Source organism: Loxodonta africana, chromosome 16 (genome assembly GCF_030014295.1).
Source record: "Loxodonta africana isolate mLoxAfr1 chromosome 16, mLoxAfr1.hap2, whole genome shotgun sequence".
Taxonomy (NCBI): Eukaryota; Metazoa; Chordata; class Mammalia; order Proboscidea; family Elephantidae; genus Loxodonta; species Loxodonta africana.
In genome coordinates, this window is record NC_087357.1 from 49,958,424 (window position 1) to 49,980,266 (window position 21,843).

The 21,843-nt window shown below is 35.9% G+C and overlaps 1 protein-coding gene across 2 annotated transcripts in view; it reads left to right on the forward strand.

Moving 5' to 3' along the window:
- The window catches only part of PRKG1 (protein kinase cGMP-dependent 1), a 1,397,311-nt gene extending 1,377,444 nt beyond the window's left edge, over positions 1–19,867 (forward strand). For both annotated transcript variants that reach the window (XM_003409256.4, XM_003409255.4), the window contains exons 13-18: positions 7,763–7,904; positions 9,247–9,410; positions 13,378–13,500; positions 13,595–13,657; positions 15,547–15,613; positions 17,343–19,867. In XM_003409256.4, coding sequence (XP_003409304.1) covers positions 7,763–7,904; positions 9,247–9,410; positions 13,378–13,500; positions 13,595–13,657; positions 15,547–15,613; positions 17,343–17,441 — 658 coding nt within the window. In that variant the 3' untranslated portion in view covers positions 17,442–19,867. The remainder of the gene's footprint in view (positions 1–7,762; positions 7,905–9,246; positions 9,411–13,377; positions 13,501–13,594; positions 13,658–15,546; positions 15,614–17,342) is intronic.
- Positions 19,868–21,843: the final 1,976 nt, after the last annotated feature.

A 21,843-nucleotide genomic window follows, 5' to 3' on the forward strand; every position in this document is an offset into this window, starting at 1 on the left:
TGGATATCAGACAACTGTATACCTGGAATTCAATTCATTGCTTTAACATGAAGAGAATTATAGTTATTTTAGGTTTATAGTTATAATCTAGATTAACTATCAGTTTAATTGTTCCACCTATTCTCCATAGATGAGCAGTCTGCCTTTCGTAATACTGATGCTTTTCTCCAAAGTAACTGTTTCCTCTACCTTTACGTTACTCTTTGGCTTCAAAATTATCAAAAGTTGCCAGCAATCTGTTTCAGTCCTTAGCTAGTCTTAGGAAAAATGAACTCACTTATAAGCAGTATTTTATGTAAGTAACCTGATTTTGATTTACCTTTTTAATCTTCAGTGCAAGTAAATTTGGTCTAGACAGTGTTTGTTTTCATTATTGAAAAATTCATTGTGTCTTAATTTTCCATTTCTTATGTTTGTAACTAGAAAACTATCTTTTTTAAACATTTATTCTATATAATGTCGCAGGAGACCATTAACAATCCTAAGTGTGTACATTTAAAAAAAAAAAAAAAACCACTTAGACCACAATTTTATTTTCCTATATATACTGATCATTTAAAAGTATTTTTTTTTTTCATTTACACATTTATCTGTAGACACCTCTATTTTCCTTATTTGTGCCAGTCTGACCCCTCAGACTCTTCTTCATTGGATAACATCTTTCTGAAATTTAGCTATAAGTAATCTTGATGTTCCCAGAAAGCCACGTAATTTTTGACAATGTGTTACTTTGTAGATACCCAGGAATGGAACAAGTGGCTCTTTATATGCTATTGGTTTAAAATCTTATTCCTAACGGTGTTCTTATTAAATTTTCATATCTTTGTACAACATGCCCTTTCAGATCTTTTATTCCCATTGTCTTGGCTGTAGATGCCAAATGGATTTCTTTTCACCATATTGTATCCTATTACATTAATATATTGTTTCATTTTTTTAATTTAAGATAATTAAGCGTACAACTGACTTCCTCATGTTGGCAATTACTGTTTATATTTGAGTGTAAATTATATGCCAGGTATTGTGATAGAGGCTGAGAATATAGTGATAAACAAAATAAACATGGCTCCACTCCTTAGAACTAAGTTATACACAGTGAAACCTGCGAAAGGGTAAGGCAGAAACTTGTCAAGAGAAGAAAAACTCCAATATTTTCTACTAATAGAGAACAATTGCACCCTGTCTAATATGGAAAACTTGTTAGACCCAGAAAGACAAGATGAGTCCTGTCGAGTTCCGGCTCTCACAGGTTTCATTGTATTATGATTTGTGACTTAATTACCTGGTGTATTCTAATGTGGTTCTATTATATCAGTTTTGGAACTTACAATTTATTCCATGATTTACTTGAAATCCATTTCCTGTTTGTTTCTAATTGAATAGAAGGAGATGTACATTTGGAAGTAAACAGGAGAGCTATAATAAAGCTCCTAGGGAGGGGACTAGCTGTATCGCCACAGATTTTCTGAACTTTATTCTAACGTCTTTAATAAGAACAACAAAAATAATAACAGTAATAATAATAACAAAAGTCAACCTAACTCCTGCTCTGGAGGCATCATCTGTTCACAGGTATCAATGTTCAACTTATCTTTTTAAAGAAATAGCTTCTCATTTCTTTATATTTTTCCTCCTTCATTTGAGTTTACGTTTTGTTTATTCAAAAATGCTGCTCAAGGCTTCTGAGTGAGATGTATTTTGATCTTGTCAGGGCAGCAAAAGTGTTGCTGTTAATAAGCAGCTTACCTTGGGAGGAACGGATGGAGGGAAAGTCTCAACAGTTCATTTCTCTACCTCCACCAGGCTACTTTTTGATGCTTTCCTTTTTCCTCCTCTCTCCTATCATTCTTGAGTGGAGCCCTGGTGGCACAGTGGTTAAGCCCTTGGCTGCCAACTGAAATGTCAGCAGTTGAAACCCACCAGCTGCGCTGTGGAAGAAAGATGTGGCAGTCTGCTTCCATAAATATTTACAACCTTGGAAACTCTATGGGGCAGTTCTACCCTGTCCTATAGCATTGCTGTGAACCGGAATCGACTCGACGGCAGTGGGTTTGGTTTTTATCATCGTACGAATTGCTCAGTCACATGAAGAGGCATTGTCTGGAGCAACAGCAGCTACCTGATCCTAAAGATCCAAAGGGGCTACAGCATTAAGAGCAATGAAGCTATGATATATAAAACTGCCTCAGTACCATCGTCCTCTGTCAGCTTTCTTTCTTATGCATGTAGCTTTATTGCTTTTACTCTTTTTTTTTTTCTATTCAAAAAATTGCTGGGGGAAAGTATGACTTTGGAGATTAAGGGTCCAATTAACATTACCACTGATTAGCTTTGTCTCTCTTTAAATCTGGGGTGAGAATCTTAAAGATTCATTGTTAGAAAGAGGAGAGTAAATATGCCGTTAGCCATAGCATATATGAAAATATGAAACAGTCCAAACAAACCACGTTTGTTCAATTTAGTTTTCCTCTTGTGTCTGAGGAAAGAAGCAGTAAGGAAGAAGGTATTCTGAAAGCATAAAGAAAGGCTTGTGTGACCTTATTCTTGACTGACATGGTAATACCTCTGAGCCTCAGGGATTTAGTGCAGGAAGTCTCTGGTAGCATCCTCCTTCTCTCACCTCCCGGCTGAGATGACCATTTCCTGCCTCTCACTCTTTTTTTTTTTTTTTACATCACTACAGAGCAGAAACACAGAGCAGCTCTTTCTTTGTTATAAAGAAATAAGAATTAAAATGACATTGTCTATATACAAACAGGATTTGAGGACTATTTAAATATCTTTATATCTTTGAGACATGAACTGTAACGCTGAAATGTTTAGTTGTTGCCATGTTTCCCTGGGTTATTTTTTATTAGCTATCATCTTATATCTTCTAGTACGTGGCTTTTGGCCTTCCACAAGTAATAATTCCATTATTTGGAATAAAAACCAAAACAAATCCCTAGCCATCAGGTCAATTTTGACTCATAGCAACCCTATAGGACAGAGTAGAACTTCTCCATGGGGTTTCCAAGGAGCAGCTGGTGGATTCGAACTGCCGACAGTTTAGTTAGCAGCTGAGCTCTTAACCACTGCACCAAAAAATTGGCAGTCCCTACAACTTTCTTTAAAATGTATTGAGTAGTATGATAAATGATTATATATGTATATAATTATACTAGTATACATTTTAGTATATAATAGGTATTAGCATATATATTTTATGTTAGTATTAGTGCTTAATGCATATTCTAATGACATTTAACATTTCAACTATTAGAATTATTTAAAGTTTATAGTAATATTTTCTACTAAAGACCTTAAATAATTACTTTAGAAACCATAGTTTTCAAATCACATGAATCTCATCTCCTTGTCTTCCTGGAGGTACTTGTAAACCAGTCAGTAACTTTCCAAATCCATTTTCCTTGATATCAGCCGTGTTCTGAAGGGTGATTATTTAAATGCAATCTTTGATGACCTAATAGATGGTACATATTGAAAGTGTTTCAAAGGAAAATGAGTCTAATTTCAAAATAAGTTTGCCTCCCAAACTTAACAATTGGAAATAAACTTGTACAGGTTGCAATATACTTTAAGTTTATATACTCATTGCTACTCAGTATAAAGAATGAACTTATTTTTTGGTAAGGTATGTTTTTCTTTTTTACAGTATGTCATTTCAAGACTCAGTTTATTACTAGTTCATTAAACATTGTGATTACATTTTAATTTGAGCCTTTCAGTAAGTATACATTACCCTCTAATTCTTTCTATCAAATTATTATTATCTACTGCCATCTAGCTAGAACAACTACTCATTCCCAAAGAGTGTAGAGGCGCTTCTCCCTTGTTTTAATTGAAATGACACAGCTGTGAGGGCATAATTTATTATTTCAAAAAGCTATATAGGGCAAGTGATTTATTTCTTTAAACAACTCTTTAAACTCTTGCAAAAACAAGCTTTCAGTTCTGTTTTAGATCAGTTTAGATTGTCATTTCCAATTCCAATGATAATTTTTCATTGTTGAGTCACTCGAAGGCTATGCTTTGTGACTGCTTTTCAAGATGGTGGATTTTAAAATCCACAAATTACCTATGTCAAATGTTTAATGATAAAACAGTGCATTGCTGGTAAACATTTTGTGTGCATATATTGTATTGATTTCTCACATAATATAAAAATAGATTTGAGGCAAGGTTTTTATTCAGTCTTTAAATTCAGTTGCAAATTTATTTATACATGGGAGACACTCAATAAAAAGCTGTTGAACAAATGGTACACCAGCTTTTTAGAAACCTCCAAATTCCAAGATGGCTCAGAAAAAAACCTTGAAACCTTGAAACAAACAGAGCTATCAATAAGTGAAGACCCAAACATGTACAATTCTTAGTCCATTTTCTACATAATGAAGGAAAGCAGGATTTTGATTGGCAGGTGATAAAAGGATAATTTCAGCTGGTACATTTGTGAGAAGCATAGGGAAAGTGAAAAGAACAGAGATTAACAGAAGGACTCTTTAGAGCTGACTCACAGAGTTAGCCTTGGCAGTAAGAAACAGGAAATACTTCAGTAACAGTGATAGTGTTGGAAACTCCCCATCCCTGTCCCCAAAAGCCTGTCTAAATCATATCAATTAATTTCCCCAGATTAAGGCAAAGAAGCCCTGGTGGTACAGTGGTTAAGCACTCAGCTGCTAACCACCAGAGGCTCCATAGGAGAAAAGATCTAGTGATCTGCTTCCATAAAGATTACAGCCTATGAAATCCTAGGGGGCAGTTCTACTCTGTGCTATAGGGTCGCTATGAGTCGGAATCGACTTGAGAGCACACAACAACAACAGCAGATTAAGACAAACTCATTACAGAAGGGCCTTTTTGTGTTGGTGTACAATGGCTACTATTTATTGAGTACCAGCTATGTGTCAGGGACTTTTTTTAATTACATGTATCAATTATTTGAATCCTCACAGCAACCCTATTTGATAGTTACTATTAACAGTTCCATTTTGCACATGGGAACACTGAGGCCCAGAGAGGTATAGTAAATTGCTCAAGCTCAAACAGTAAGTGAAGCTGGATTCGAGCCTAGGATTCTTGCTCTAGAATCCATATTCCTAACCTATAGCTCCCACTGATTAATTTGAGTTTGTGTTAGGATTTTTCCCATCTTCCTGCTAATGATCAAGTTATTCAAATATATATATATATACCATTCAGCAGAGATTTCATGAGAACTATCCCTTAAATAAATGTTTACTCTCATTACAACATTGTTGTCGTTGTTAGGTGCTGCCGAGTTGGTTCTGATTTATAGTGACCCCATGTACGATAGAACTAAATGTTACCTGGTCCTGTGCCATCCTCACAATCCTTGCTATGTTTGAGCCCATTGTTGCAGCCACTGTGTCAGTCCATCCTATGGAGGGTCTTCCTCTTTTTTGCTGACCCTCTACTTTACCAAGCATGATGTCCTTCTCCAGGGACTGGCCCCTCCTGATAACATGTCCAAAGTACATGAGACAAAGTCTCTCCATCTTCACTTCTAAGAAGCATTCTGACTGTACTTTCTCCAAGACAGATGTGTTTGTTCTTCTGGAAGTCCATGATATATTCAGTATCCTTTGCCAACACCAATATTGTATTGGCAAAGAATTACATCATTAACAATGTGTTTATCCATTTGGTTCCATTAACAGTCAAATATTAGGGAAAACAGAGAAATATTTCCAGAGTCATAAATGCAGCAATAATTTCTTCATCTAATAGTAATAAATAATTGGTAGGCTCTCAAAAAGGCCCATCCAAATAATAGTCTTGCTACAAAGAAGTAATCATTTTGCTAATTAAAGTAAAACATGTAGTGAAAACAAGACAAGATTCTACTCCAGGTAGCATTTTTTTTTCTTTTGTTTTGTCTTGTGTTGTATTGCTTTGTTTTACCAGCTTGTCATTGAGGAGGGTTTAAAATCATATACAACACTCAATGTAATTAAAGCTGTATGTTAATTATATATGCAAGAGTGCTTACTACTTAAATTATCTCTCCAATTAAAAGCAATATATTACTTTTGATAGGCAAGCATGCTTATTTAAGTGCAAAAAAGAAGGAACCTTCAAGGCACTCCTCTAATCTCTTTTCTCAATACACAAGATTATACAGTCTGAGCTCTGCCAAGGGTGGCTCCAAGCCAAAGGGCACACAACCTCCTAAAGTATATACTTCATTCCCTAATATGGATGCAATTCTTCCCAAAGAAACTTTTTCTTATTCTCACAAATTCACAATTGTTTCATTCAGATATTGTTGAACATAAATACTAGAATCTTAGCTATGATTAGAGGTATGGCTTTAGTATCAAGAGGAGTAGATATCATCATGTCTTACTAAATTGTGTTTCAGAAGAAAGATATTTTTGGGGGGAGACCTAATTATTTCAGTGACAAGTCAGGGAACATCAATAGTTGAAATGAAGACTATACTTTTCTGGAAGACACTATGTATTTTTTGAAAAGTGACCTGAAAGGTGGCTGCTTTAAGCCTTGGATTCATGATAAATTTTGTTTAAAAAGAAAAAAAAAATCCACCCATATGCCACTGCCCAGTTAGGCTATGCTCCTCGATTTTGAAAAAGAAGCAAATGTTATCAAAAAAACAAAGTGGCATCAGGGATAGTCATGAAAGCAAGTTCCAGGGCTACCCTCTTTTGCACACTAGCTAAAACTACCTGTAAGCTTGTCTCTCATGTTATAGCACAGCTACCTCAAGAGCTAATATTCACTCACGCTAATGTTGCTGAATTATCATGAAGTGATTAAGTTACGTTCGCTGCTTGAGAAAGAAAAAAAGAATATAGTATATCTTTTTAAGGAATTCTGTGAAAAAAAAAAAAAAAAAACTAAAGTATAAAGGTTCTACCCTAGAGCTCAAAGATTGAGTCTTAGAGGCTAAGTTTTTTTTTCTTTATGTTATTTCATAAAATGAATATAAGTGTATTCATATGTATACATATTAATAAAGAGAGAGAGAGCTTTCTTGCTAAATATCATAATCAATTTGGCTAATGGACATTCCTTTCAATTACCTTCTTCCCTTCCAATTACCTTTAGTTGTTGCTTTCCTTTTCCTACTAATAAGACATATCTTTCCCTACTAATAAGAAGCCAGTAGTATAGGAAATAGACATTGTTTGTCTTGCTAACATAGAAGTTTCCTGAACAGAAGAATAATTAGCTTGCAAGAAGATTGCATCAGGAGCATCACAACTCATTTTCAAAGTGGTTCTTTGAAAACATGAATTTTAGTTACATTCTCATGAAACATAGCTACATTATTTAGAAAGATTCAAAAACACTGCCTCTAAAAATAAGTATAACTAAACCCGTAAACCTGTCCTTTAAAAAACAAACCCTTGGTAGACAAGGGCTTAAAACATATTTTTTCTCTCTCTAGCCCACTGGTGTAACTCTCTGCCTTTTCAGATTGTTAGTGGGCTGGTGAGAGGAAGCCTTTAAGTACATGAAATGCAGTGTGTGGTTGGACTCTTCACTCCTTTCAGGAAATTAGATTTCACTATCCCACTCAAAAGAGCAGATAATTCCTTGTCTTGATTCTTGAATGCTTTTGAAATCCTACTGCAATGTCAATTACATGACGTATGGCCAGTGGACATTGGTCTCTGTGGATAAATGGTGTCATAGGAATATCGTAGGATAAGAAAAAAAATCCTTTTAAAGAAATTAATCTTACACACTTTCCATTCCGTTTTCTGTGTCTCAGAGGTTCATTTGAAGATTCTACAACCAGATTTTATACAGCATGTGTCGTAGAAGCTTTTGCCTATCTGCATTCCAAAGGAATCATTTACAGGGACCTCAAGCCAGAAAACCTCATCCTAGATCATCGAGGTTATGCCAAACTGGTTAGTGCTTTTTTACAAATGGTTTCTGCCCTGAAGTTTTAAAAAATGTTGGTTTATAAAGCTGTGTTCATTTTGGTTTCAATATTAAATGTTCACTATTAAATGTTCTCTTAAAAATAGATTTAGTGTTACTGTTTTCAGTTATATAAAAATTACGACAAATAAAGTTGGCTGTGTTTGAATTGGTGGCGTAGTGGTTAAGTGCTACGGCTGCTAACAAAGAGGTCAGCAGTTCAAATCCACCAGACGCTCCTTGGAAACTCTATGGGGCAGTTCTACTTTGTTCGATACGGTCACTATGAGTTGGAATTGACATGACGGCAGTGGTTTTTTTATGTTTGAATTAAGAATACCCAGCCAAAGTATGTTTAAATGGACTCATACTTGCTGGCATATGTTCATAGACCCAGAAGAGCTTCATAGAAGTTCTCTTTCTAGTCAGCCTTCTGCCATCCAAAGAGAATAAGTTTATTATAGAGAACCATAAATCATTTTAATAGTTTTAGTTTAACAATCATTCTAACTGGAAAAATGGACTTTACAGGCAATATTATCTAGACTATGGTAATAATAATCATAATACTAATTTGATCAAGTGCTCTGAAGAGTCACTAGGAAGGGAAGTTCTCCTATTAAAAAGCACAGCTTTTATGGGGTTTGGATCTGTCAGTATCTGATTTTATTTTTTAAATGTGTAGAATTTTTGTCATATGGTTTCCAGAGATTGCAACTCAATTGCAATTAAGTTTGTATTCTAAGTCAAATTGTTTTAGAGGAAAAAATAGATTTTCTTCATCTGAGTCTTTTCCTTAAAAGGCCTCTAGAAAACAAAGAATACATGTTCATTTTATCTCTGTCTACGCAGGGAAGAGCCTTTGGTCCCATGGGCTTGTTACTCAGATCCTTCAACAGTAAAGTGCTTCTCAAACAATTAATACTAAAGTAATTGTGAACTTTATTAAATCAGCAGACTCTTGTATGTTCTAGGGGAGATATTAAGTAGACCCACTTCATCTTTTAAAAATTTTGAGTAAAGGAGAAATTCTTTGTTTATGCTCCACCTCTGTTGGCATAAAAGAAGGAAAAATGCAAAGTCTTCCAGAAGGAAAGGTTTATTTTTAATGACATGAATTTCATCTTATACTCAGGCTGCAACTTTACAAAGTTTGAGCAGAGGAGCTTTGTTTGATTGCAACATAGACGATTCCTTTTATAAGACTATAACAACTTTCATCTGATTTTATTTTTTAAATTATCATCAGTGTACTTCAGCAAAGTAGCTTATTGCATTTAAGCTTAATCCTAAGTGGCTTCAACTATTTTGTTTTTCTTTCTTTGTAAGGTTGATTTTGGCTTTGCAAAGAAAATAGGATTTGGAAAGAAAACATGGACTTTTTGTGGAACTCCAGAGTATGTAGCCCCAGAGATCATCCTGAACAAAGGTCATGACATTTCAGCCGACTATTGGTCCCTGGGAATTCTAATGTATGAACTTCTGACTGGCAGGTATGGACATTTTTAGGGAACTGCTGATAACAATAGACCAGCAAACAACTACACACTTCTGTCTTTGTTACTCAGATTAGACAGTCTTGAAGTGCATTTCACTGCATTTCAGTACCTACTTCAATTTGTTATACAAATGACCAGGAATTCATAAGGCAAGGTATGAAATGGGCCAGATGAAAGAGCCCACTCAGTATCAACTTTGGGTGTCATTACTGATAATTTTTTTATATGTGTGGAAATTGTGGAATGATTCAGTGTCTTTCTATGGGATCTTTGACCCTAGCCATTTAGCCATTCATAAGGCAAGGGAGATGATATCATACAAAAATATCTAGGGTCGACTCTCTATAGAAGTAAGAGCACCTGTTAGGCAATTGCTATGTCTACGTGAAATGTGGATGCTTTGCAGCTCTTTTGTGTAATCACATCATAATTAATAACCACAGAAGGCACTAGGGTTACCATGAGATATGAGACATTATAAATTCAAGGACCAATACTTAAATAAAAACCAATACAAACCCCATGACGCGCTGAAGTCAATGAATAATATAGTCATCAAGACCTACAGAGCTCAGAAGAGGCCTGGGAGGGTTTTAGAGAAGATGAGACTGCAGGTGGGGCTTATGGGAAGATTAGGACTTAGAAAAACAGAGCAAGTGAAAGGGCATTCCAGGCAGAGAAGCATGACTTAAACAGAGGGGCAGTAATGGGCATAGACACGGAGAAGGTTCATGTAAGAAAATAACACAGGACTAGCATTAGCTATTTTTCGAGCATTGTAATTGCTGCACTTGAAGGTTTAGATACCATCCAGAGAGGGAATCATTGAGCATTTCTTGACAAAGGAATGACATATGGGATCCAAGGAAAAATAAGCTGGCAATAATGTACAGAGTAAAATCAAAGAGGGTTGGGGAGGCTAGTTTGAAGATCATTGCAATAATTCAGCCGTTAGAAACTGAGAACCTGGAGTAGGACAGAGGCAGTGGAAAGAAAGAGACAACTGTGAGTAGGCTATGAGTGAATGGGTGTCTTACGAGGACTTAGTAGCTACAGTGAAAACAAGAGGATGACTTAGGATGTTTGGCCTCAGGGTTCTTTGTGAAGATTCAGGGAATATGTGAAGTGTATAGTCAGCGCTCCATAAATGTTGTTGCTGTTGTTAAGTGTCATCGAGTCAATTTCAACTCATAATGACCCTATGTGACAGAGTAGAACTGCCCTATAGGGTTTTCTTGGCTATAATCTTTGCGGAAGCACAGCCAGGCCTTTTTCCCTCGGAGCAGGTGGGTGGGTTTAATCTACCAACCTCTTGGTTAGTAGCCAAGTGCTTAACTGTTTGCACCACAAGGGCTTCCTGATAAATGTTAACTAAGCCCTGTTGGCCCAATGGTAAAGCACTTGGCTGCTAACCAAAAGGTTGGTAGTTCAAACCCACCCAGCCACTCCACAGGGGAAAGACCCGGCAGTCTGCTCCCATAAAAATTATAACCTAGAAAACCCTACGGGACAGTTCTACTCTGTCACATGAGGTTGCTATGAGTCAAAGTCCATTTGACAGTGCCTAACAACAACAATAAATATTGTTTAGAGTAAATGTATATTGTTAAAAAAAAAAGAAAGCTCCAAATTAGAAGTTTTCATAGTCTTTTTTTTTTCTTAGCTTTGGAGGGATCTTTGAGGAATTCATATTGTTAGTGAAGAAACACATATTTGAAATTCAGCAATCCTTTTAGCTTTACTCCTCTGGTAACTTCTGGTAAAATTAAGTTATTAAATATTTGGTCTTTTTTAAAAGCATGTATAGGATAACCCTATGTATCTCCATCTTCACAAAGAAATCATGAAGTTATGTTAATTATGTTAATGTTCAATCGTAACATCACATAAAGAGAAAATGTTAAAATGCTAAGAGAATACTAAATAGAATTACTAGTTTATGCATTTGAAAAAGTGATTTAAAATGGACAATTACTAGTTAATAACGTATTAAATGAATAAAAAGTACTTGCCACAGGAAATAGGGACAAAAACTCAAGATAGCATCACCGCCCTTCCAAAAAAAACCAAATCAAACCCATCGCTGTTGAGTCGATTCCGACTCATAGTGACACTATTGGATGGAGTAGAACTTAGCTGAAGCAAATTTACTACTCCTTGTTTTAAGCAACTCAAACGTTTTTAGCCTGCTGGGTAAAAGGAGATGGTTTGAACTGCTATTATATGTAAGTATGTATGCATTATGAACTTCTAGTATGTATACACATACTAAACACGAAGGGCAAAAAAAAAGTCTATATAATTTCTTCCCTAAAAAGACATGAACCCTGTATTAGGAAAACAACTTCTAGAGAAATTATTTGTCACAGTATTTCATAATCTCCGCCTGAACTGTGAGAAATTTGTTGGAAGGGTCTGACCTTAGTCACCTCTGTATTCCCTGACCTTGGTACCAAGCTACATGCAAGAATGGACAGGGAGAAATATCAACAAATCTGACTCAGGTATCATATCTTTTCTAGTAGATAATTTAGCCTTGCTTTAAATTATCTGCTAAAGACTGATGAACAAGGAAAAAAGGATAGGAGGAGCACTATCTTATAGAATCATTAATTCAACAAATACTTATTCACCACCTGCTACCTACTGGGCACTCTACTAAGCCAAACCCATTGCCGTTAACTCATATCCACAGGATTTTCTTGACTGTAATCTTTAAGGAAGCAGATCACCGGGACTTTTTTTTGTGATGCTGCTGGGTGGGTTCAAACCTCCAACAATTAGGTTAGCAGTCGAGTGCAAATAAATTGTGCCACCCAGGGACTCTGCTGTTGTTTTGGTGTGCCGTCTAGTCGAATCCAACTCACAGTGACCCTATAGCATAGAGTAGAACTGCTGTATGGGATTTCTAGGCAATTGTCTTTATGGGAGCTCACCAGGTCTTTTCTTCCGAGGAGCCACTGGTGGGTTGGAACCACTAAACTTTCAGTTAGCAGATAAGCACTTGAACCATTGTGCAACCAGGGCTCCTCAAGACTCTACTAGATTCCGGAGATCCTGCTGGAGAATGAAACTTAGTCTGAAAGGGAAAACAAACATTTAAGCAAATAATCACACAAAATGAAAATGTAATTACAAAGTGACATAAAGGTTGCTATTATAAGGGAGTAGGACAAACCCAAAAACCAAATCCGTTGCTGTCGAGTCAATTCCAACTCATAGTGACCCTATAGGACAGAGTAGAACTGCCCCGTAGAGTTTCCAAGGAGCGGCTGGTGGTTTGGAGCATTAGTTTAGATTATTAGACAATGCTTGCTTGATGTAGGTTATAGGATCACTTATATCAGGATGATCAGAGTGGGCCTTTCTGAGGAAGCAACATAATACTTAAGCTTGGACTTTAGAAATGAGGAGTTAGGCAGATAAAGGATGGGAAAAAGAATATTCCAGGCAACATAAACAACACTCTGGGATGGGAAGGTGTGGGGTGGAAAGTGCTTGGTTTTTTGGAGGAACAGACAGAAGGACATTGAGACTGGATCCAGTGAGTGAGTGTGGTGATGGCATGAGACAGGGCCACATCATTCATGTCTTTGTAGCCCATCCTAAGGATTTTGGACTTCATCCCAGGTGTAATCAGTGAGCTCATAAGTGTGAGAAAGGGCTGGAGAACCAGAGTAGAAGTGGCATCTTGAGTGACCAAGGAGAGCAAGAAGGCAAGAAGGTGGCCAGCAGCACTAAAGAGAAATGACGGGCACAGCAGACAAACTTGACCCGTTTCATGGTTTTGCTAAGAAGGGCTTCCACACTGTTTTGCTATTAAGTTTTATTCCCTGTGTCACTACTAATAAAAAAATAGAAGCCCCAAAATAGGAATTCATATCATTTGTGAAGTTTATAACAAGTTTTATTATTTAGAAAATAAAAATAACATCCCTTTTCATGTCTTTTATTCTTGCAGCCCACCTTTCTCAGGCCCAGATCCTATGAAAACCTATAACATCATATTGAGGGGAATTGATATGATAGAATTTCCAAAGAAGATTGTCAAAAATGCTGCTAATTTAATTAAAAAACTATGCAGGTAAGCATTTCAACCACATTATTTTTGAAAAGGCCATAATGTTAAAAAAAAAAAAAAAAAGTAGATTCCTTATCAATTATTATTTTATTTACAGGGACAATCCGTCAGAAAGATTAGGGAATTTGAAAAATGGAGTGAAAGACATTCAAAAGCACAAGTAAGTGCCCTTTCCTTTTAACTTCAGGTATGAAAGAGTTCAGAAAAACTGACAAGCATTTCCCCCAGGGTGTGGCTTTTTAAAGCATAAGTTAGAGGCTCTATAACTGAAGCAATTAGCATATTGTTGTTGTTAGGTGCCATGGAGTCCATCCTGACTCATAGCAACCCTATGTTGTAGAGCTGCCCAGTAGGGTTTTCTAAGTTGTAATCTTTATGAGGGAAACCCTGGTCGCATAGTGGTTAAGTGCTACGGCTGCTAACCAAAGGGTTGGCAGTTCGAACCCGCCAGGCGTTCCTTGGAAACTCTACGGGGAAGTTCTACTCTGTCCTACAGGGTCACTATGAGTCAGAATTGACTTGACGGCACTGGGTTTGTTTTTTGTTTGAATCTTTATGGGAGCAGATCGCCAGGTGTTTTCTCCTGCGGAGCAGCTGGGTAGGTTCAAACTGCCAATCTTTGGGTTAGCAGCCGAGCACTTAACATTGCGCCACTGGGAACATCCAGAGAGTGTAGACTAATTAGCCTTTGGAAAAAGGCCTTTCTAGTTTTGCCTCTGAAACTTGATTTAGATACATCTGAACCTGTAGTAGTCACTGAATTCACTACATTCGCCTGCTCCCCGTTCACACTGAGTAGCACTTTATATTCCCTAGTTTCGGCGGCAGCTAACAACAACAGCGCAAAGAGGAATTGTGTCTTTTTTCTGGAATTCTGTTCTCTACCAGAATATTAAAAACAAAAACCTTCTGCCTTATTATGCCTCATTGCCTAGACGAAATCCAAAATCTTTTTCAACCATTTCCATAATTTAAATAAATAACCAAAACAAAAACCCATTGCCATCGAGTCAATTCCGACTCATACAGACCCTATAGGACAGAGTAGAACTGCCCCACTGCCCCAGAGTTTCCAAGGAGTGTCTGGTGGATTCAAACTGCCAACCTTTTGGTTAGCAGTGTAGCACTTAACCACCATGCCACCAGGCTTTCCTGATAAATAACAGGAAACTAAAAATCACACTCTTTTTAAACCGTAGTAGCATCTTAAATACCAGGCCTTACCTACGTTGACTGAGTGTTCTGAAACTAAACTAAGCCCAAGTTGGTTTTTCTCTATTAAACTGTGTGTGTAACATTCCCAGGGAATACACATTCCCCTCAAAGAAACCTATTTACCAAAATTCCTAAGAATACATAAAAGGTGGAAAAGCTTACCAAGAATGTGATGGAAGCATTTGCTAATGAAACCCTTTCAAATTAAAATAAAACAAAACCATAATATTATTTGATCCTCATTTTCACAGAAAATCAATACATGAAATATCTTCATTTTGTTAAAAAAAAAAAAAAAAGATGGGTATATAATGGGATGTGTAGAGACCAATACTGAGATGTGAAAAAATTAACTAGCTGAGGTTGTGCACTGACTTAGTGGCAAAGATGGAAAGATAATTTTCTTTCCTGACTTGCATACCTTGATTCTACCTCCTTAAAATAAAATATTCTGGAAAGTACAGGGCCAAGCGTATTATGAAAAAAAAAAAAAAGTATTATGACATTCATGAAATTGTAATGATAGTGTAGAACAAAGTCATACAGATGTTGACTGAAATTACTAGAATATAAAACAGTTGACTTCTAATAGGTATTTTCAATCTTGACAATTAGACTTTTTTTAAATACACACTTCATAAAATAAGGTAGTTGGAAAAATCTGCAATTGAATAGAAAATAATATTTTTGTCACATCGGAAATGTTTGCTAACAGCTTTCTATCAATTAAATACATGTATTGTTGCAATAAGAAGGTTTTAGCTGAGGTGACATGCCTTTAACTGTCTGCATGTTTTTCTTTATATTTGTTTTTTTTTTTTTCCCCTTTCCTAGATGGTTTGAGGGTTTTAATTGGGAAGGATTACGAAAAGGCACGTTGACACCTCCTATAATACCAAGTGTAAGTAGACATTCTGGTTTATAATTGTATGATATACTTGATGGGCCTTATGTCAGTCATCAAAGATATGTTATTTTTAAAGCTTTATCCTATGACCAGATTAAATAAACTATAGATGTGCCACATTAAGATAAGGATACATGCTAAAATCCAAAGATATATGCAAAATCCAAGCTTAAAAATAAACAAACTAGGGACAGTTGCCCTATATACATTTTTCATTTGACTTTGCTAACTATTCATTTTAATACAAGCTTCTTTGATTGATGAATAAGTATTAATTTTTATAACGTAAAAGGTTAAACATATGCAGATGTAGACAGAAGATCAATCTCTAGCAACCACCTTCAACAGTTATCAATTCCTGGCAAACACTGTCTCGTTTAGGCTCCCCACATAGTTCCTCCTCTCCTTTCTTATATTTCTTTGAAGCCTTCCTAGACACAATTTCATTCTGTCATCAGTCTCTAAATGAAAATGACTCTCTTTTCTAAACTCAGCTCTCTTTTCCTAATACATCAGGTTTTGTGTTAAATAGCCAGTCCACTAAGTGAGCTAAGTGTTTACACTGTATTAACTTGAAACAGATTTCGATTGACTGCATTTATGTTTTCATTCAGTGCTGCATCTCTTTAACAACCTGTGCTGCTTCCTAATTTGGGAGGAGAGGAGTGCTCTGTGGTCTCTGGGTTTTCATTTTTATGCTTCTTCTTTCTAGGACTAACTCAAGACTGCTGTTTATACAATGCCATTTTCCCATTTTCTAGGATTTATTTCTGTGCTAATATTTATGTTCACTCACAAACAAACCAAAATACCATCACTATAGCTCACAGTATAGATGTTTATTGCATTCAAGGAATTTTTATTTTAGAACAAGAGTAAGAAACGAATGGATGAGTATTAAACTAAGCAGAACTATTATCCTAGCCTAAATTTCAGGAGTCCTTCTTTATATGGTAGCAGTAGTCAGTGGCAATTTTTTTTTTTTCCAAAGCAAATGTTTCTAAATATTATGGGAAATGAAGAGAACTAAAGCATGCTTCTTTGTTACTTTTACTGATGCCGTACAGAAGATAGGACTTTGCCCAGTAAATTTGCAGGAGTTTTACTTGACCTTAGAATTGGCTTTTCATTATACTTAGAATGAAAACACAAAGTCCTTAGCATGGCCTACAAGGCCCTACATAACCTGGCTCCTACCTATTTCACACCTTATCTAATTCCACTCCCCTCTCCCCTTAGACAGCAGCCACATTGACCTCTCTTGGTTATTTCAAAGCATTGAACTCTCTCCCACCTCAGGACCTTTGTGCTATAACCTCTTTCTTGAACTCATCAATTATGGAGCTTAAAAATAATGCTTTCTCAAAGAGACTTTCCTCGATCACTCTAGAATACTCTCATGATACCTTGTATTTTTCCTTCATAGCATGAACCAAAGTTTATAATTATGTATGGATTTTTGTGACTATTTGTTTTAATTACACAGTTTACTCCTTACTAGTATAAACTCCATGAGGGCACAGATCATGTCTATATTTAGTCACCACTGTTACGACCAATACAAAGTTCAATTCCTGCTATATAGTAGATACGCAGAAAATAGTCATTGAATAGGGATTGAATAAAGAATGAGTTGTTGCTGTTGTTTTTAATCTAACTTGGTATTCTACTAAATAATCAGATGCAAGAAAACCTTTTGTTGTTTGTTTTATTTTGCTTGCAGGTTGCATCACCCACAGACACAAGCAATTTTGACAGTTTCCCTGAGGACAGTGACGAACCACCACCTGATGACAATTCAGGATGGGACATAGACTTCTAATGTATTTCTCTTACCTGCTTCTGCCTTGCTGAAGACAGCTTTTTCTGAGACACAGCTGCCAGCAAACCTGAGGGAAAGGGAGAAGATTAGTGCTCGGGGTCACCATGATGCCTTTGATCGATGCTGCTCCAGTAAACTACAGTGGCATTAGGACTTATTGCTTAGATGACAGTAGTGCTCTTTACATGTTTTCTGTTTGAATCTAAAATAGCAGTTGACATGGTGGTCCTGAAGCAAAGCCTTTCACCAGTAAGGAGATGTTTTCTATTGTTACAATGATCTTGCTTTGCTCCGATTATAATTTGAAAGACTGTAAGAAACACTTCAATCCAGTAATAGTCTGTACCTTGCTAGAATCATCAATAAGATCAAAGAATAATATATTAGGTACGATAGATTTCTGTGGTACAGACACTGGGCTATTCCCTTTCTTCAAATGAGTGTTGTGAGATATATTACTGCAAGCCAGTGTATATACCGTACAAAAGAGGACCACACATCTGTTGGTCACAGAGTTCGTGTCAAACCAGTGCTAGACGTTTCACAATTTTATTTCCCAGCAGTGCTGATGACGAGACTGAATGTTACCTTTTCTTTCTGATAGATTTTAAAAATTGATATGATAAAAGCACAACTGCTTTGGATTCTGCTGAGAACACTGTGTTTTCAGAAAGGATTGAAAAAAATGCATGATGTTTGTTTCTTTTTGATAAATTGGCATGATAGAGTGGGAAAAGAAGCAATTCATAAAAACCATTTCATATTTTTTTAAAATATTGTGCTTAAGGATGGTCCTGGAAATAAATGACTAGCAGCCAATTGGTTTTATTTATTACCTAACATACCCTCAAACTGAGGCTTAAAATATTCCCTTTTATAAAAATAAGCCCTTGGGGGTAGGATGGGGTGGGGTGGGGAGGAATTATGACCCATCCAAAAATAAAAATAAACAATATAGGTGCTATGTATATCTTTCATCTGTAAATGTCAGTGTCTGAAGAGACAACACAAATTCTAATCATTACATGTGTAGCCAGAGACTCAATCATTTTCACTAAATTTATTAAACCAAACTCCTGTCAGATTTCACTTACACCATGTAGTCTAGGATTGAGGGAGGAAGGTGATTAAAAGCCTAATTGAACTAACTTCTTATCTTAGGCCTGAACCAAAAATAAAATCAAATAAAGAAAGCACAAAGTCAAAATTATTAAGATTTTTTCAGATGAGGAGCACTATTTACGTGAGGTCAGGGAACAAGACAAGAACCCGGACAGGTGCTGATTACCTTTTTGTGAGTGAGCCAATATGAGTCTATGCACATGTGCAAGTAGGAAAGGAGTATAGAGAAAATCAGGGACCTGATTTCTTAAAAATAAACTTCAGCTAAATAAGAGCAGAAATGTTGTTATCCTGAAATGCCATACTAGCCTGAAAAGACTGTATTTGAAAACATCAAACTGATTTGCTTTTTCACATGGGGAAAAGAATCAGCAATTTAAACTGAGTCCTTTGTTGGCAGACAGGTTGACTATCAGCTGTAAAAGGAGCAGGGCCTGTGAAGGTTTTCCTGGACAAATGGCATCGTACCTGTATAGACAAGTGCGAGGTCTTACAAGCTGTTATACGCCCTTGGGACTGTGTATGAATTCGGTATATTGAATAGATATTTAGCCTTTTTCCAGTACAGAGATGAAACAAAATCAACCAAATATAGACATTTTTACAAAAAAAAAAGTCAAATTAGATCATTATACCATAGCCAAGAAAGCATACGATTTTCTTTTTAATCTGTTATACTCAAGACCACTTTAGAATGTGGTGTCTTCTCAAAATATAATACTAAGACACATTTATAGGATAAAATTATTAAGGGGAAAAAATATACTAAGGACATATTATATATAATTAGAATAAAATTAGATGGAAACTTTGATCCTAAGAGGTTCTTGCTACTCTTGTGTTATTGGAGTTTTCCAGCTTAGGCAATTTCTCAGAATCGGTTTATTCCCCCAAGATAATCACTTTCTTCCACAGATGTTAGACTATAAAATTACACATCTCAGCTGAAAACCTAAATTTGAATACCATTTCAGAAGCTGTATATTCTTTCTAAAGTGGGCTTTTAAAAATGCATTTCCAGCGTTATAGTCAAAGTTCAGAAATTTTTGTGAAGACATAGTGTGGTTTAGGCATGTTAGAGGTTTGCTAGAACATTAAAGTAACCCAGTCGTTATATGGAGCCCTGGTGGCTCAGTGGTTAAGAGCTCTGCTGCTAACCAAAAAATCGGCAGTTCAAATCCACCAGCTGCTCCTTGGAAAGCCTATCGAACAGTTCTACTCTATCCTATGGGGAGGGTGACTATGAGTCAGAATCGACTTGACGGCAACAGGTTTCTTTTTGTTTTTCTTTTTTTGAGTCATTGTATAAGAGAATCTGCCCCTGCAACATTTCAAATACCCGCAAAAGCCCCAGAGATTAGCCCTTACTGTGGGTTTTGTAACTATGGTTCAGTCTAAGACAACCAATATGTACAAGTCCTCTTGGGAAGGAAGAAGTAGCATTCAGCACAATGTAACTGTAGGTTGTTTCTCCCACTTGTTATTGCATCTTTGTTCATTTCACATGTGGCATTGCATTCAAAAGCAATCACCAAAAAATAAAGGTGAGCTACATCTTCCAAGAATTACTAACAGAAAACACTCATCTAATTTTCAACATTAAATTTTAAGAATTTAAATCTTGTCTTAATGAAGACACTAGGGCTAAAAGTCATGGTCAGCTTCATAAAGTGCATCTCACTTTATTTCTGAATTTTTCATGCTCCCTTCATCTTTTTTACACTAAACAACATCTGGATAAGTTAGAAGAGTGCCAACTTGTTTGATTTGTTGACTGACTTTCTTGTTAATACTTCAATTATAAGAAATAAAGGCTTTCTGTGTGTCTCGACACAGAAAAACTGCCAACTGCCAAGAAAAGGAGCATCATAATATTTGAGAGGGATTGAATACATTAGAAAAAAAAAATCTGGAAAATTGGGATAACTTAGTTTTGTGTTTGTAACTTCTTTCTTCTTAAGATATAAATCAGATCCATGTGGCATTTAATCAAATTTATTTTGATTATATTCTTTATAAGTGATAATTTTTTATATAAAATTATGGAAAATGCATGTGAATTACACATGTGTAATAATACATACACTCAACTATTGAATTATTCTTATTTCATTTCTAAATGACTGAACTGATGGTGAACTTAAATTCAAAGAAGTCAGCTACAATATTGAAAACAAGGACATTAGAACTGATTTCATATAGTAGAGGTGATCTGTGCATTATCCATAACAATGTTTTATTTCACAATAGGACCACAGACAAATATTTATGTAAATAGATATTTTTGTGTGATATTTTGTGGTACATATAACTTTTTTTAGCGTTTCACAGCATTATATTATTTCATTTTATTTGTATTGAATAATGTTTTTAGGTCCAAGTAGACTTGAATTAATGTCATTATTGTCAGTATTATTGGAAATTATGTCAACTGTACTGTTATTCATCTGTCCCATAGTTTAGAACATGACCTGGCTATCTGGCATTGTTGCAAGTGCCTTAAATTCATGGCATCCTATTAAAAAAACAAATTTGGTGTTATGCTGCATGACAAAGACAAACACACCTCAAAATGTTGTCCTTTCTTAGCTTGCTGCGTTTTACAGTTCTTTCTGCTAACAATTTATAAGCCTTTATTATATATTGATGAATTAATTACAGAAATGATGAAGTTGTTCTCTTATTTCTGTTAAATGTACCAGAGCTGTGTATCTGTTGATGAGATACAGCGTCATTTCTGTGAAATGTATAAATGTATGTGCAGGTCAAATTAATATATGACATACTATCAGTCTGTATACAGGTATTCCTGTTTTGCTAAGCTGTGCAAATTCAGTTAAAAAAAATAGTGCAGTCAAGTTCTAACATATCTCATTTTGTAGACCCCATTAACAACGGTCCAACCCCCCCCAAAAAATTGGAAAATGACTGCTAACGACACCTCGTTATGAAACCAATGATGAAAAAGTACCTTGGTGCACCACTCAACAAAACAGGATGCTTTCTCTGAGTTCTTGTATATGCAAATAATTTATGAGGCAAGTTTTCAACAGAACTAGAAAGTTAAACATTGGAAGTGTGTTGTTAGCCCTCCTCTTTACCTGCCCATGCATCAAAAGACAGAGCTCTGAGACATTGGCAATGACTCAGAGGTTTGGGCTTTCCAAGTAAAGGGACATTTCTTTAAGTATCATCTATCGAATTTATTTCAATGTATGATGTTTTTACAACTGGTCAGTTCTTTTGTATTCTTACAGCTATGGTTATTTGATTGTCCTCT